This window comes from Paroedura picta, chromosome 2, assembly GCF_049243985.1.
Source record: "Paroedura picta isolate Pp20150507F chromosome 2, Ppicta_v3.0, whole genome shotgun sequence".
Lineage (NCBI taxonomy): Eukaryota > Metazoa > Chordata > Lepidosauria > Squamata > Gekkonidae > Paroedura > Paroedura picta.
Window position 1 is genome coordinate 53,312,470 of NC_135370.1, and position 17,926 is coordinate 53,330,395.

Consider the following 17,926-nt stretch of genomic DNA (forward strand, 5'->3'; position numbering starts at 1 on the left):
TAAAAAGGTTGGGGGCCACTGGTGTAACAGATAACTTGATTTATAATTTCCATAGATAAAATGTGACAAAGGGAGTATTGATTCTGGGATACACAAACTTTTTTGATAATAGTTTGACATAAGGCATATTCATGTGCAAAATAATATGGAGATGGTGATTGTGGAAAGGTCCACCATGTCACAACTTATGCATCCCTGCAGAGTTTTCAAGGCAAGTGATGTTCAAAGGTGGTTTGCCCTTGCCTGTCTCTGTGTCTCAACCCTGGTTTTACTCAGAGGTCTCCCATCCAAATACTAGCTATGACCAACCCTGGTTGCCTGGCTTGCCTTGGCTGTCAAGCTCAGAGTAAGACAAACATACACATGCATGTATTTAAAACATAAAACCAAAAAGTGGTTTCTCTAAAATGATTACTGAACAGATCTCTTACACCTTTAACAACCACAAAAATGCTTTTGGCTCTAAGTACATTTCCATAGAATCCGCTGCAATGTAGTTATTACACATCCTTTGGAACACTGTACATATTCTCACCTTGTACGAACACCAGCATGCAAAGTCAACTCCCCAGTCATGCAGATACAATTCGACGTTACCAACAGCATGAGCCATGTCAAATCCAACAAAGCAACCCTTATAGAGAAAGGAATAATTTTACACATACTCCATAAACATAAAAATTGTAAACGTTCTCATGCATCTAGTTTTCATGTAAGAGTAAAGATGGAATTACTTTCAGAAATAAATTGATTCCTAACGTGTGGTGGAACAGGCCTGCTCATGCCTTCAGGCCCTGTTCCAATCTGGCCTCCAAGGCTTTCCCAATACCCAGAGGGGCTTTTCTATCACCTAAACTTTGTAAGGAATTCTCTGCTGGGAGGGTCAGGACTTCCCTTCTCAGATCGGAGGTCTTACCTCTGTGTCTCTCACTGCCCAGTGTCTGGTTACCGTGGGGATAGTTTACTGCCTTGTGCACTCCTTGTGCTTGCCAACTGCTTCCCCACGACAATCCTTTTACAATAATATCTCCAAGATGGTGGAGGTCTATGTGGTACAAAAAATCACCAAAAGGATCAAAATTTATAAAGTTCTAGGGATAACGCCCATTGTATCCAGCAACACAATGGATGCTAGAGCTTGGAGATGGAAAGAGGAAGGGCATGGGGATGAAGGGGGTGTTTTGTGTGGGTTGTGGTGGTGTGGTGGCAAATGGGGGTGTGATAGTGGTGAAATGGGTGTGAAGAAAGTGTAATAGGGAAGGTTGGCTAGGAATGGTTGCTGGCTTCAAGAGGACTGGGTGGCAGAAGGTGGTGGGCAGGGCTTTTGCAGAAAGGGGAGAGAGCAGGGTAGGGCAGCATGCAGCTGCCAAGGTGCCCATCTTGGAGGCCATGGCAGCATTTTGTTGGAAAAATCGGTCTGGGACCTGGTCACATTAACCACGTTCCAGGTGGGCTTTGTTGGGGAAGGTGTTTTTTTTTGGGGGGGGGGGAGATGGGTTGGTTTCTCGGGGGTGGTGAATGAAGATGGGGGAAAGGCTAAAGTAGGCTCAGAGAGCTCTGCAGTTTAGAGGCCACCATTCTTTAAGTTGACAGGGCTAATGCTGGCAGGGGCTCATGAAGATTGTTATTCACGGCCATCTGGAGAACCACAGTTTGGCCACCCCTGCTCTAGAACAACCAGGAGGACACTGGGGCAGGCATACACCCCAAAATAATCTTGGGACAGGCTTCAACCTCATTTACCACTAAACCGTGGGTCATTCCCCACATGATGCCTGCAAGTTCACAAGGCAATGATAGGAAGTGATGTTTCCTCTGTAATGGAAGGGAATTGGGCAGAATGGACTGCAGGATGGTCTGGGTCTCTAGGAGTGTTCTGGGCAGTATGGAGTGGAAATCCTAGCCTCCCCCATCTGTCTGGGAGCCCCATCAGTCATGAGCAAGGAAACAAACACCAAGGGCAGCCCAGCCCACAGGTGGAGGACTATTGCAAGCTGCCTGCCACTCACCAAGGACTGTGCCAAGGAGGGTTAAGGTAAGCAGCAGGTTGGCATCCCTAATTACAGTACCAGAGAATTCACCCTTCAAGATATCCATTTTCTCTAGGGAAACTGATTTTTGTTAGTCTGGAGCTATAATTCTAGGGGATCCCCAGGTCCCATCATGGAGACTGTCATCCCCAATTACAGTACCAGAAAGTTCACCCTTCAAAACATCCATTTTCTCTAGGAGAACTGATCTCTTTAGTCTGGAGCTGTAATTCTAGAGGCCCCTCCCCTCTGTTTGTGGTTTGGAGGATTGGGCATGGAGATATGTGCTGGTGGCCTCCATGTCAGATGGGTGGGAGGGACGGTGGTGGTGGGGCAGGTGCTCCCCTCAGAGAAGACACAGACTGGCTTCCTGAAGCTCTGTAGGCAGGAGTCATTGATTCAGGAGTGTGAAGAGCTCCCATGCACCCCTGGCAGTTCACTCATGTCAGGAGAGGTGCCAGAGACTCTGAAGATTTGGCAAAATTCATAGAGTATTTGAGATATTTGTTATTGTAATACAACAAAAGTTTAGATACAGGCAAAAAAGGTTAAGAATTTTTTTTCTTTGTAAGTACAGTTGGAAGTCTTTTAAAAATGACATTATACTCATTTTTCTTTTCTTTTTTTCTCTTACTATTTTTCTTATATGTAATTTCTATGTAACTTTTTTTCTGTATTAATAAAATTTAATTTTAAAAAGAAGTGGCAAAATTGTGGGAAGATGGTTAGGGGCGGGAGTTCTAATCTGTACAGAAAGCAATTATAGATCTGATTGGCCCATAACCCTTAACATCCCTTACCCCTTTTATTTAGACACTCACGGTTACAGATTTATTAAAAAGAAAATGTTCAAAAACATTTAGTATTAACACTACCAAATCTCTGTTCCCTTCTTGGTGGGAGCAGGGACTGGACCCTTCTTGTTTTTCTCTAGCTGTTTTCTCTAGCATTTCTTAGGAGGTAGCTGAGGTAAGCATGGAAAGCTATGGACTGACTTTTTGCCTGTTCTTTGCCTAGAGTGGGGAAAAACGTTTAAAGTTCAGAGTGGGGTAGTATTTGAGCGTGGTGGGTTCTAATATGGAAAGCCAGGTTTGATTTCCCGCTCCTTCAAATGCAGCCAGCTGGATGACCTTGGGGTCATCACAGCCCTGATAGTGCTGTTCTGACCAAGCATTCCTGTCATTCCTTACCTACCTCACAGGATATCTGTTGTGGAGAGAGGATGGGAAGGCGATTGCAAGCCGCTTCAGGACTCCTTCAGGCAGTGAATAGTGGGGTATAGAAATAACCTCTTCTGCTTCTGCAGATTTTTTGTTCATTCCACATTTCTTTTCAATTTATAAGACATACTATTCATGTTTCCCCTTCAGGATCCATCCAAGTGCCCAGCTTCCCTGTCAAATTGACTGATAATTCCACTTATATTCAAGCAAATGAGAGAAACTCACATTCTGTGTTTAGTGTTATGCCACTGTCATTAGCTGTAGACTAATTACCAACCCATATGATCTGTGGGAAAGGGTTGGATGGGAGAATTTGGTGATCCCTACTTAGCCAAAACATCAACAGAATTTTGTCACTGCAAATTTCTTGTGGTGGGGGTGACAAGTGTCACACATTCCAAGAAGTTGGTTGGGTATCTTACTGGCATTATTTTTTCTTTTCTTTTTTATTTAATGGATATCAAATGAGAGCCTGTGTTTGAGTGGTCCAATGAGAAGTTGCTCATACTATGAAAACTAAAATGTAGACATAACTAACTGCAGAACCAGCTAGCATGGTGTAGTACAGGAGTAGTCAAACTGCGGCCCTCCAGATGTCCATGGACTACAATTACAGCTCCAGACTGGGAATTGTAGTCCATGGACATCTGGAGGGCCGCAGGTTGACTACCCCTGGTGTAGTTGTTGAGAGCAGTGGACTCTAGTCTGGAAAACGGGGTTTGATTCTCCATACTTCCACATGAAACCTGTTGGATGACCTTGGGCCAGTCAGTTGTCTTAGAACTTTCTCAGCCCTACCTACCTCGCAAGATGACTGTTGTAGGGAGTACAAGAGAAGGTGATCATTCAGGTCAATCCTGCATTAAGCAGGGGATTGGACTAGATGGCCTGTATGACCCCCTTCACCTCTATGGTTCTATGTGATTGTAAGCTGCTCTGAGAAACTTTAGGGTAGAGAAACATGGAACATAAAAACCAACTCTTCTTTTTCAAGATGTGATGCATTTTGTCACTCCTCAACACTGAAGACATGCTGCCCACCAACTGTAAGTAACCATGTTTCACTCCAATTAGCTCTATTTCCAACAGATATATTAATTAAGAGAAACTTGCATGTCTCCAAGAGCTGTATTGTTTTATGTCCAATGAAGTCAAGACATGTACAATCTGTGAATATAATGTAAAAAAATTGACATGTATATACTCAGTGTGAGCACGTATGAAAATAACAGATTGCTTAACTGGTAATGTGACTTTAAGCTGTTTGAAATTATGATGGTGCACTTTATGTTTTTTCTTCCAAATCTCCTTAGCCCAGTTAATGACTGGAGCACAACTGTATGCTGTGGCAAGTTAGACTCCCTAGGTCATGTTTTATTGGAAGTGATTCCCTATGTAGAACAACTAAGCATACAATTGTATTTTTTTATTGTTTTTGGTATTCCATCTTTTGGTATATGTTTCTGTGTAACTGTTTATAACAATTGCATTGGGTGTTCTTAGACCTTATCTGTCTCCTGCCCTTTATAAGGTCTAACCAGAATAAAAGAAGAAACTTTTCTAAAAAAAAAAAAAGACATGTACAATTTGTGAAGAACCCACCAACAAACATGCCAGATTAGAACTCCGCACTCCTAACCACTACACCAAACTGGCTCTCAAGGAAGGGAATGGGAAGGATTGTCGGGATCCATCAATGGTTTGTTGTCAAACTTGATTGACATGTAGTAAATTCAATTCATAACAGTAAAACATGGATATTGTTAGGGGCCAGTTCGGAGAAGGCTTTCAACTATCATTTTGCACAGGTATTTCCAGATATATTGCCAGTTTATAGTTCCAATTCATTCATATTTTAGTGGGATTCTCTTTTCCATTGCCAAGAGAAGAGAGACTCATTTTGTTTGTAATGTTATACAAGCTCTGGCTGTGTATATGTATATCTTTGTTTTTGTTAGGTACTCTGCATTTTTTGTATTTGTTCTGGAGGATGGAGAGGCTGCACAAATAAATCTTTTACACAGCAGGAAGAAAGTTAAAAGGCAGTTTTCCAAAACATTACTAAGAATTTTAGATTGCCGTCTCCTCTATAGAATCTTCTATGAATTACAGCTGGTAAACTGGATAATACACAGTCTGGTTTATACATAGAAATACCACTTGATGGCAGCATTCTTAAACTAAAGAGCAATATAAAAATTAGTATTAGAAAGCCATGCTATTTATGAAAGTGGAGAAAAATGATAGCACATTTTTGTGCATGGATTGCAAATTAAAGAATATTTTACATATTTTAAAGAACAACTTATAAAATAAGGTGGAAAGAAGAATATAGTATAAGATTCCTCCCAAAACAACATGACGACTTTGGAACTATCAGTTTCTGTCTTCTGTTTCATTTAAATTATTTTTAATTCAGTATATGAAATCTTCTCCAAACTATTTTGCTCTCAGAAAGTAATTGCATTCATAAGTGCAACATGCTAATCCTAATGAAGCCACTAATGAGCCTGTCAGCCTATAAAGTTCTCTCAAAATGAAGGGATGAACTCACAGGCCTTTTCAATCACCAAATATAACTAGAAATAATGATAGCTAAACATAAATCCATGAAATGGACGGAAAGAAAGCCACAGTCTGCAAGTAAACCACTGGATTATTTTTGAAAGATCAACAAGTGTCTGGAATTCTTCTAAAGAATGCTGAATATGGGGGACCTTGATCTGATCCAGAAAAATACTTTTTATATTTCAAAGAGAGCATATTTGGGTTAGACACAATTTACTTACAATATTCATTCAGATACAAGAAATACTTGGTTCTCCCCCACACACAGGTATGCTATCAAAAAGGGCAGGGGGAAGCCGACATTTGCATACAAGTTATAGTTATGTCCAATAAGGGGGTCATTATGCATTCAAGGTCATCTTCCTTTCAAGTAAATACGGTGTTTAAAATATAAGTGGGTCATTCTTCATGCTAACTGGGACCCAATGGCTTAACACAAGTTAATTATTCCTAAACTGTGTTTGCATCCAGACTATGTAGTCATGCTTTGTACATTTAAAGCAAGGTGGAAGACTACAGGATTAAAGTATTGCAATACATTTGTTTAAGGAACCAACTTTGATTAAAAGTTTCCAAGACGTCTCCAGTATAGATCTTCAAACACAACAGTTAAGAGTCAAGACCCTCAGAATAGAAAAGAAATATAGCCCAAACACTCAGATGTACAAGAGTACCACTCCCTGCAATATAACCATTGCAGTTTCCCATCTAAGGCTCAATTCAGCCTGCACCTGAACTATATTTACTTATTACATTTGCATTCTGACTTTGTTATGTAATGGAACTCAAGAAAGTCTTCCAGCCAAGCACAGATCATACCCAGATCTGCTGAGCTTTAACCAGATTGCTGTTAACAAATGCCAGCCTTTTTCAACTTTTCAATCATTGAGAACCCACTGAGTATGAACAGCTGACATCTTTTAGAAAAGGAAAGTAGGGTTGCCAGTTTCAGGATGGAAAATTCCTGGCAATTTGGAAACACTGTGTAAGGTTGAGAGACTTTTTTGGGGGGAAACTCAATCGAGATATGATACTATAGAGCCCACCCTCCAGGACTGATATTTTCTCCAAGGAACTAATCTCTGTAAGTTCTCTCTCCAGGAGAACTTCAGGCCCTGCCTATAGTTTGGCAACTCTAGGAAGAGTATATTTGCTAGTTTTAGACTGTAAAGTTGTAGTTATGAATTCATATCCTGCCTTGAAACAAGACACAAGGTAGGATGTAGCTACCTGAATAAATAATTAAAATATTTCTGAATCGTCAGAGCAGGGATTGTAAAAAGGGGACAGCCTCCCAGATCACAATCTACAAATCTTGGGGGGGGGGGGGGAGGGATCAGAATTGAAGGTGATGCGGGCATTTGGGATTTCTTTGCCTTCAAAATGGCTTATGACCATTTAGCCATCACACAGGCCCATTCCTCTGTCACTGAGCACCAGTTGAAGAAATGTGGAGAGGAACCTCTGGCCCCAGCAATTGCTGTGTGGCCCCAGCAATTGCAGGAGAGCTACTGGCCATGGCTCTGCTTGCTTTTGGCTGGTCAGTGGCCTACCAGATGCTTTCAGTATAAATTAAACAGCTAATCTATCCCTGGTAGATCAGGTTGTTGATGCATGATTATTAAGAGTGTTGGACTAGAATCTGGAAGACCTGGGCTCGAATACCTACTAGTGCCATGGGTGCTTGCCAGGCCAGTTGCAAACTTTCAGCTAACCTACCCTATATGGTTGTTCTGTGGATAAAATGGAGGAGAGGAGAATGACGATAAGCCACCTTGAGTCTCCTCTGGGTTAGAAATGAATTAAATAAATGAATAAATAAAGTGGTTCTTTTGCCTGTTACAAAAGTGGTGCATGGCAGGGAGATCTTCTCTTGCACCATATTCTGTAATATATAAAACTGCCCTAACAAGTTGTGACCTGTAAATGAGAATGAGCCATCACAGAGCACATATTGAAAGAACTTCTGTGTTAACTCACATCATTGCACACACAATTCTTTTAGTTCAGATTCAGTTCAGAAGACCTTTATTGGCAATTCTTTTTGATGATGCAAGTTCACATATCCAGCTGCTAGACACCAAGTAATAATGAGATATCGTGATGAAAAAGTATGTCATAGATGTACATACATAAACCAAGGGGCAGATAATGAAAGTATACTATCTATATTTCCCTTTCCATCTTTTGTGGAGACACTGTTTTACAAATCTGCTTTTTTCCAGTCTTTATGGGCAGAATGTTGGAATATGCACGATCTGTGGCTCCAGTGGCTGGGGTGGGGAGAATGGGGGCCATAGAAAGGAAAATGTGAAGAAAACTGCTGGGAGGATGTTTTGTTTGTCAGCAAATATGCCTGCATTTGCTGCAGCACCAAGAGCTACATGGAGACTCTCTGTCATGTGGAGGCAGCCAGTGATAGTTAGGTAGTAGCTGAAAGTAAAATGCTGATGTGCATCCATCACAGAGTTAAATATGTTTCCAAGATCTCACACCATCAGTATCCTAGTGGTAGCAAATAACCCTCCTTTGTTCTTGAATTGCAAAGTAAACATTTCATGGCCTTCAAAATAAGGATGCTCTCTCCTCTTAGTCCATAGCATGGTAGGGAGGACCAGTCCCTGAGAATTGTATCCCAATAAGATTGCGGGGGGGGGGGGGTCAGAACTGGAAATGTGTTATATTGCCTAAAGAACAGGGCAGCCCCCCCAATGGGGGATTCCTAAATAATGATGATGTTATCCATTCAGTCGTGTCCGACCATCGGCGATTCGATAGGAATCTCTCCCCGTGCGCTTGGTCTCCAAGTAAAGCACGGGATAATGCCGGCTTATTTCCATAACTTGGCAAATCCCCTCTATCACAGAGCGTTTTCACTTGCTCGGCTTAACGCCTTTCCATCCAAAGTATTACAAGGGAGATTTGCCAAGATCCCCTTCGAAAATAGACTATGCACCTGTGAATCAAGTTCTCCTGACACCATCCAACATATCATACTGGATTGCCCTTTGTTCACTCAACAGAGAAGGCATATCATACCTCTTATACCAAAATGGAGAAACCACTCAAGAGACTTGGTTTGCCAATTTTTACTGAGTGATAAGGATGCCGACGTCACTTTTATTATGGCTAAATTTCTGTCCTCAGTTTTTAAACTTAAACTGTCCGATGTATCTTTACTATCTTTGTATAGCCTCCTAATCTGCTTTATGCCAATAAAGGTATTGTATTGTGATAGGAAAGTCTTTACCATGTGCCCCTGTCTCTGACTGCTTCTTTTAGTTGATTCATGATCATGTTGATTGTGTCGAGCCAGCGAATCCTTTGGCAGCCATGTTTCCTTTTGCCGCTGACCATTAATGATTTTTCTAGCAAGCTTGATCGCATGATGTGTCCAAAGTGAGTATCCCTAAATATTTCCTCCTAATTGGGATATGGGGAACAACTTCAGATGGGAAATCAATGGAAACAAATATATAACTGGCAAGTTAATCTGAATTTATTATTAAAGAATTGTTATTACAGCTTTTAACAAACTAAAATGAGTCAAACACAAATAGCCGTTCTGTACACAACCCTAGTTTAGGGAGACAGGCAGAATCTCCCTTTCCTTTAACCTTGGTATTAACTGAAAGCAATTGAACTGTGTCTTGATAGTTAATAACAATTGGGGGGAAACAGCTCAGGGTTGACATTGTCATTTGGGAAGAGACAGGTGAGAAAAAGATATGACAGATACTTTCATACTTATCAGGCTAGGACTCTTCCATGAATCAGGAAAATAATAGAGTTAATAGAGAATGTTTTTTAGCAGAGAGCACAGAATAAAATATCTTTTGGGTTCTTTGTGGTTGTTACAACTAAAATAAATGGGTTCATTGTTAAGAGTAAAATAAGTTCAGGTATTTTTTTCTGTTTAATCTTGTCCATTTCCTCTCATTATTTCACATGATCCTCAGCATAACCTTATGGATGGTCAAGGGTGCTCAAGGGGACTCTCTCCTGCCCCTTCCACAGCTTTTGGATCCAACCCATTGAGCTTCTGACTTAGCTGTTGAAGGGTGACAGAGACAGCCTTGCTTACTGGCTGCTCCAATTCAGCCACAGCCTCCAAGACTCCCCTGTGGTCTCAATCGGAAAGCAGCCCAACTAAGCTCAAAACATGGATCTTGAGTTCTTTAATGCCCTACCTGTCATACAGCTGGCTGGCAGGCTGGAAACAGATGCAGTAACTGACAACAGAAGGCAGGTCCTTCAGGGTAAACAGGGATAGGAACCCAGGGGATAGGCTGCTTCCCTGAGAGATTCACCCCATGGAGAAAAAAACAAGGCAGCTTTTCAAGCCTTTGCATATTGGGGCAAGGCCTTTATAAGAGGGAGGAAGCAGACCTATAAGGCGAATCATATTTTTCCTCATGAATACATGAACATCTTATGCAGTCAATTTTTTCTTTATTGGGAAACTTTTCCTAGGGATCAGAGAAAGGAAGGGGACAAGGAAGAAATGAGATGGAATTGCTATTCTGGCTTCTGTGTCTAAAATCTGTCTGGTAGTAAGAGAGGTCTACTCAGGTGATAACTTACTAGAGATAGTTTAGGCCTCCTTTTTCTATTGGAATACAAAAATTGGATCAAGCACAGATCAAGCTGATGGGCTGTTTTGAGCCTTGACAAAAGAAACATTTTTGTGTGTGTGCATGTCTGTGTTGTTTTCTGTCCATGAAAGACCTCACCTGGCTAGCCAGTTGAAGCAAGTCACAGATGCCACTTGCTGATCCTGCAGTAGGTTTGAGTCCAACAGTATCACCCCCCCCCCAGAGGATGGACTTTTTTTTCAAGGGGAGTACAACTATATCTAGAAAGGATGACACCTTAAATTTCAGGTTAGACCTTCTGCTCACCAGAAACACATCTGTATTGTTGAGATTAAGCTTCAGTTTAACAGCACATAACTTTGAATGGGTGCCTGAGGACAGTGGGTTTTACAACTGAATGTCATCTGCATCTTGGTGACAACCCAGCCCAAGTCTCCAGATAACCTGACCTAGCAGTTTTGAGTAGATGGCAGAGGGGGGGGTGCAAGATAGAACTTTATGGGACCCAGGGGACAAAGGCCAAGCAGCTTAGTAGTAGTTGCTCAGCATCAGAAACTAATCTGATAATCTCAATAGATTTTCTAACAGGTAGCCTACCGAGTTCCCTGATGACTGGCAACTCTCCTTTTTTCCCAAGCAAGTGGTGAAAAGAAAAGGATTACTGAGGTCTTAAAAACTAGGCCTCTAGTGAACTCCTGGGACACATCCTCTAATGGCACCTGCCACATTGTGTCACCATTCTGATACACGCACTAAAGGTCTAGAAGGGAAAATAGCTTGAGGTGGTTTTTCAAGCTTAATTTACTTTATTTAATATTTAATAGTGAAACAGTCTGCACAGCTCTTCACTGTAACAGAAAAATTCGACATAAGAAGGAAACATACAAAATTGAAATGAAATAAAATAATAACTAGATCTTTAGTATTGTACTTTTCCAAATACGTTTAAGAACTGTTTGGACCTGCTTCATAGATTTTGCATTCTAAACGCAAAGCATATAGGTTACATTGAAGTCTCAGTTTTCTGGGACCTATGAAGAGATCGGGGAGATCTAGGATGCCTGGTCTTCTGGACTGATGGGGGATCTCCCATGGCAGCCCTCTTTCCCCACTGCCACTAAATGGGATGGAGGTGAATTAATTGCCCTTGCCAGTGAGGTGATGATGTCCCTTTTGGCACAACCCAGAATGGCTGTCACCAAATAGCAAGGATGCTCTAGTGGTCACCCATAGAGTTTTGGATAGATATTTATTTATTCTTTAGACTGTTATTCTGCCCAGTCATGGACGACTCAGGGCGGATCACAGCACACTTATAATTGCATAACATTTTAAAATACAATCTAAAATCTTATTTATGTTGCCCATAAAATCTTATCTGGGGATTGGGGAGGGCATGATGTAAGCCTCCATAAGATGGAGGCACCGGGTGTTCAATCCTAAACAGAGTTACCCCCTTCTAAGTCCATTTACTTCAATGAATTTGGAAAGAGATAATTCTTCTTAGGACAGCACTGCAATTCTGTCAGGCACTTATGAAAAGTTCAGTTGACAAAGAGATTTCATACATTATAACACCATTACCTTGCTTCTGTTCATGAATACTAATAAAGGAAGGATGCAGTAAAAACTTACTGTCCTTTTCAGCATTTCTATCATGTGCCAATGATAAAAGTGTGATTTAGATATCAAGACACAAATCAGCTGATAGGCTCTAATGGAGACACCATGGTCTAGACTTCTTTCCAAATGTAGCTTTCATCCCTAAAATACTTCTGTATAATGTAATATTTCCACGTACTTTCAGCTGATGACATTAGGAGTGTTTTAAACATTAAATTATATAATGACTCATCTAAGTGATTTCACCCTCCCTCTGTTTGAAGATAGCCATTGGGGGATGTGAGTTGCCCTAGGTATACATAACCATCTATGACACTTGGAACATATCAAATAAATTAGCAGGTTTCTGAGCAAATTGTTAGCAAGAAAGTTACACATCTTCAGAATATGGAGAATTCATTAATCCAGGATGGAGTCATGCCCACTACCAAGTCTTTTCTGTGCCTTCATGCTGCACATATCATGCCATACCAAAGCCCTATAACATTTTTACCAGTGGTACGAAGCATCTTTTTTTTTTCAAGGGCAAATGTAGGCACATAACATAGGGATAGCACTTACATTTGGAGGTAATAGTAAGGTTTGTCATAGTATATGCAGAACGTAGTGTAAAGAAAACTGGGCTAGACTTAGATGAAGGTGGAGTGAAAATTGGTGGAAGGAACATTAACGATTTAAGATATATAGATGATACCATATTAATAGTAGAAAATAGTGAAGACTTGAAATGTCTCCTAATGAATGTGAGAGCAAAAAGTTTCACAGCAGAAATACAGTCCAATATCAAGAAAACAAAAGTAAAGACTACTGGGAATCAAACAACTTTAAGGCTGATTATGAAGAAATTGATATTGTTCAAGATTTTTCTATTCCTTGACTCCATCATAAGGGAGACTGCAGCCAAAAAGTCAGAAGGAGACTGAGACAGGGAAGGGCAGCTATGAAGGAGTTAGAAAAGATTCTAAAATGTAAGGATTTGTCACTGGGGATCAAGATCAAGATAATTCATACCTTAGTATAATTATTTCTATGTATGGGTTTGAAAGTTGGACAAGGAAGAAAGCTGAGAACAAGAAAGAAGGAAGAAGGAATAGAAGAAGGAGGAGGAGGAGGAGGAGGAGGAGGAGGAGAAGGAGAAGCAGAAGAAGCAGAAGCAGAAGAGAGTTGGTTTTTATATGCCACTTTTCTCTACCCGAAGGAGTCTCAAAGTGACTTAGTCACCTTCCCTTTCCTCTCCCCACAACAGACACCCTGTGAGGTGGGTGAGGCTGTGAGAGCCCTGATATCACTGCTCAGTCAGAACCTGGCTCACCAGATTAGAAGTCACCAGATTAGAAGTCCGCACTCCTAACCACTACACCAAGGTCAGCTTAATTAGACCCCCAGAGATTCCCTGCTCCACCACATGCTGGGTTACCTGGGCTAGTCACAGTCCTGTTAGAAACTGTTCTTACAGAGCAGTTTCTCTCAAAGCTCTCTCATCCTCGCCTACTTCACAGGGGTTCTGTTGTGGGAAGAGGAAGAGAAAGTGCGTATAAGCCACTCTGAGACTCCTTTGGTCAGTGAAAAGCAAGGTATAAAAACTAACTCTTCTACTGGGAAACTCTCTACTGGAGAGCTACATGTCCCCATGGCCTCACAGTGCTTCTGTACCCCCACTACAGTTTCCCCATCTTCCATTCCATTGGTCTCAAATTTGCTTCATTGTGATGGTCTTGGAAAGATTGCATCAAGACCAAAGTCCATATGGAAAGGGGAAGTCAACATCTTCCCAGTCCCACCCACATCAGCATTATTTTTTCCCTGTTGCAATTGCCTGTGATGGCTACCCCCAAAGCATTCCTCCCTACTCACATTGCAAATTGCAAACTCCACATGACTTACATGATTCCCATGGCAGAGGCTTTTTCTGGGCACCCTGGGTCCCCAGAAGGCCAGTCGCAAGACTTTCTGGGCCTCCTGTAGCTCCCCATCTCCAGAAGGCAAACAGAGGCTCCCCCAGCTCCCCCCATTTTCTCTGAGTTGAAAGAGGCCATGGCAACTTATGGCATGTCTGAGGCCAGCTACTCTTCCAGCCAGCAAACTTCTGAAACTGGCAGGAAGTGGGAGGTCAAAAGCTGACCCCTTGTTAAGACCTTCCTGGCTTAGGGCTACCTCCTGATTGGGTCTAAACTATCTGGGTGGCCCATTCCTTGATGAGGGATAGTAGGCAAGCAATCAGTTTGGGTTTTGTATGAATTAAAGGTAAAGGTAAAGGTATCCCCTGTGCAAGCACCAAGTCATGTCTGACCCTTGGGGTGACACCCTCTAGCGTTTTCATGGCAGACTCAATATGGGGTGGTTTGCCAGTGCCTTCCCCAGTCATTACCATTTACCCCCCAGCAAGCTGGGTGCCAGTGCCTTCCCCAGTCATTACCATTTACCCCCCAGCAAGCTGGGTACTCATTTTACCGACCTCGGAAGAATGGAAGGCTGAGTCAACCTTGAGCCGGCTGCTGGGATCGAACTCCCAACCTCATGGGCAGACAGCTTCAGACAGCATGTCGCTGCCTTAGCACTCTGCGCCACAAGAGGCTCTTTTGTATGAATTACTGTTTATTAAATCTTTTCTTTTTTATTTTGAAGATTATACCGATTATAACAGCTTTTACATTTCCTTTATTGGGACTGAGGTACTAATAAACTAATTGATGTGCATCATAAATTATCTAACATTTATTTATATAGAGATTTATATTCCACATTTTGACATAAAGCTGCCAATGTTTACAAAAAAATGAAAAAAACAGATAAAAGCAGTAGAAAACAAAATATTGACAGGGCCATTATCTTATTCATAGAATCATAGAGTTGGAAGGGACCATACAGGCCATCTAGTCCAACCCCCTGCTCAATGCAGGATCAGCCCAAAGCATCCAAGAAAAGTGTGTATCCAACCTTTGCTTGAAGACTGCCAGTGAGGGGGAGCTCACCACCTCCTTAGGCAGCCTATTCCACTGCTGAACTACTCTGACTCTGAAAATTTTTTTCCTGATATCTAGCCTATATCGTTGTACTTGTAGTTTAAACCCATTACTGCATGTCCTCTCCTCTGCAGCCAACGGAAACTGCATCCTGCCCTCCTCCAAGTGACAACCTTTCAAATACTTAAAGAGGGCTATCATGTCCCCTCTCAACCTCCTTTTCTCCAGGCTGAACATTCCCAAGTCCCTCAACCTATCTTCATAGGGCTTGGTCCCTTGGTAAACCATGGTAGAGCACTTGGTGGAGAGCACATGGGTGGAATAATTTGGGGTTAATTTACAATTGTTATGGGGTTACATCCAATGTTTTTGCTCTGCTAACAGTGGAATGTTCATTTAATACAATGTTCATTTAATACAAGGCACCTTTCTCTCACAGGCTCCTTATATTCGCTTTTCATACTGGGCAAATATCTGTCATTAGTGGAACAGAAACATTTGATACAAACTATGGTAGAGCATTTGGTGTACTGACAAAGTTCCTTCTTCATTCGCTTAATTTTTAAAATCTTCTCTAGCTCGATAAGGCATGTTCACTTTATTATTTCTAATTCTGTGAGTCTCTTGATAAGGAAATTTAATTGACAATTTTTCTGCCCCATTCCTGAGGTTAAAAAGAACCCCTGAGATATGTCCATAGAGACGGCCTTTTTAGTATATTCCCTAAGGCTAAATCACAGAAAATGAATTACCTCATGAAAGGTGATGTACTCAGTACTCTGTCTCTAGTTAAATTCCTGAGCTGAATAAGAATACTGTCAACATCACCAGGAATACACCTGTCTCCTGACAAAAGGTGAAAAACTGCAACGGCAGATGCTGTTGAGTAGGGAGAAAGGCAGCCACTCAACTAGTACCTGAGGAAATTGAGAAATGCCTCATCTCCATATAAACTAAGCACTGACTTATTTGATCCTTTTTAATGTGTTGAAAAGAGCCTCTTGTGGCGCAGAGTGGTAAGGCAGCCGTCTGAAAACTTTGCTCATGAGGCTCGGAGTTCAATCCCAGCAGCCGGCTCAAGGTTGACTCAGCCTTCCATCCTTCCGAGGTCGGTAAAATGAGTACCCAGCTTGCTGGGGGGTAAACGGTCATGACTGGGGAAGGCACTGGCAAACCACCCCGCATTGAGTCCGCCAAGAAAACGCTGGAGGGCGTCACCCCAAGGGTCAGACATGACTCGGTGCTTGCACAGGGGATACCTTTACCTTTAATGTGTTGAAAGTCCTAATAAATGTAGTTCCCATGGTTTCAGCTGGGTTGCACTGGTCTTGCAGAACCCCATTAGTTGTTCAGATAATGTGGGCTGGAACAGGACAATCTGGACCTGTCATTGACTTCACAAAACCAGTTTGACGTATCAATATGTCCTATAGCCCTATGTCTTGTGTAAGGTGTGGTTTAGCAGTTAGAATGTCATACTATGATTTCAGAAATGCAGGTTCAAATCCCCACTGAGCCATTGAAGCTTCCTGGGTGACCTGAGGCTAGTCATACACTTTCAGGCTAAACTACTATGACATCTTCACCCTCCCTCATGCAAGGAACCTTTGCTCACGTTATTCATGGTTCAGTTTTCCCACTTGATCTCAGTGTGAATCATGGAAATGTTTTGCAGTCTAGCTCAATACTTGAGAAAACAAGCAAACAAAAAAACTAGAGTAAGGCCTATCAAAATAAGTGGAACTTACTTCTTAGTGAATATACATAGGATCAGACAGTTAAGAAATCCTGCAGTTCTGAAAACAGGTAACTATGCTGTATAATGACAGTTGGAATGTGCCTCCTGGGTCATCTAGTCCAACCCCCTGCACAATGCAGGAACTCACAACTACCTGCCCACCCACAGTGACCCAAATTTCATGCCAAAATGATCCCCCCATCAAAAACCTCCAGAATCCAGCCTGGCCTGAAGGAAATTCAGCTATTGTACCACAGTGGTGATCAGTAATTTCTTAGGCATACAAGGAAGGGCCACAAGAGACAAACACTGGCACATCCCTTCCTGCCCACCCACTTACAATCTGCCTAAGTTCATAAACTCAGCATTTCTGTCAGATTACTATCTAGCCGCTGCTTAAAAACTTCCAAAGAAGGAGAACCCACCGTCTCCTGAGGAAGTCTGTCCCATTGACTGTGACTGTCAGGATGCTTGATCAAGGCCAAAAGAAGACAAAGGCTAGTGTGGAGCTCCCATGTAGCCCCCTGTCTTGGAATCACCCCCCCCCCATAACCTATACTGGTGTCACACCACTGCAGGGAGGATGTTGGGTAACTGGCTGGCCCTGGCCCCTCCTTACCTTCATGCCACACAAAGCACCCCACACGTCCTTCTGTCTTCCGGAACCTGACCCACCTCCTTGCCTGCAAACTGCGACCACTGTCAAGTCACAGCCACACATATATTGAATTCTAAATAATTGTCAGCTTTTATCTAGTTCAGAAAAAAGTTCAAGGGAGGGGAGGAATACTGCAGAGTTCTTGAAGTCTGTTTGCCTTCCTTGTAAGTAAAAGGCCTTATAAATCCTCTCCAGAGAACTACAAGAGAGTTTTTAGCAGCAATGGCAAGCATGGATACTTTGATTGTGTGATCCCCGGGGTATTCCTTGAAAGGGTCAAGATAAAGTATTGGTTAGGTCTGGCAAGATACATTCAACTGCACTTAAGAAGTGAGAATGCAGTCACTTTGGATATCATTTTTTTCGCTGTTGTTGGAATTGAAGGAAGTAAGCAGGTCAGATGGTACTGGATGAGCTCACATGTAAAGTGGCAGCAAAGCCCCAAGGTCTTTACCTAAAGGATGCAGGCTGTATTCTATGCAGCAGTCTTTTGACCCACAACTCTTCTGTCAGATACTCCTTCCTCTT

At 42.0% G+C, this 17,926-nt stretch overlaps 1 protein-coding gene and 1 long non-coding RNA gene across 15 annotated transcripts in view; one reads left to right on the top strand and one right to left on the bottom strand.

Annotated features, from left to right (window-relative positions):
- Positions 1–17,926, bottom strand: part of KYNU (kynureninase) — a 138,623-nt gene that overhangs the window by 45,962 nt on the left and 74,735 nt on the right. For 13 of the 14 annotated variants that reach the window (XR_013228120.1, XR_013228121.1, XM_077320163.1 and 10 more), the window contains one exon: positions 536–634. The exons of the other annotated variant lie outside the window; for it this stretch is intronic. Coding sequence is in view for 11 of the 13 variants with exons in the window: in XM_077320163.1 (XP_077176278.1) it covers positions 536–634 (99 nt within the window). In the remaining 2 variants the exon portion in view is untranslated. The remainder of the gene's footprint in view (positions 1–535; positions 635–17,926) is intronic. 14 annotated transcript variants of the gene reach the window in all.
- The window catches only part of LOC143829379 (uncharacterized), a 33,305-nt gene that overhangs the window by 5,450 nt on the left and 9,929 nt on the right, over positions 1–17,926 (top strand). The window lies entirely within an intron of this gene.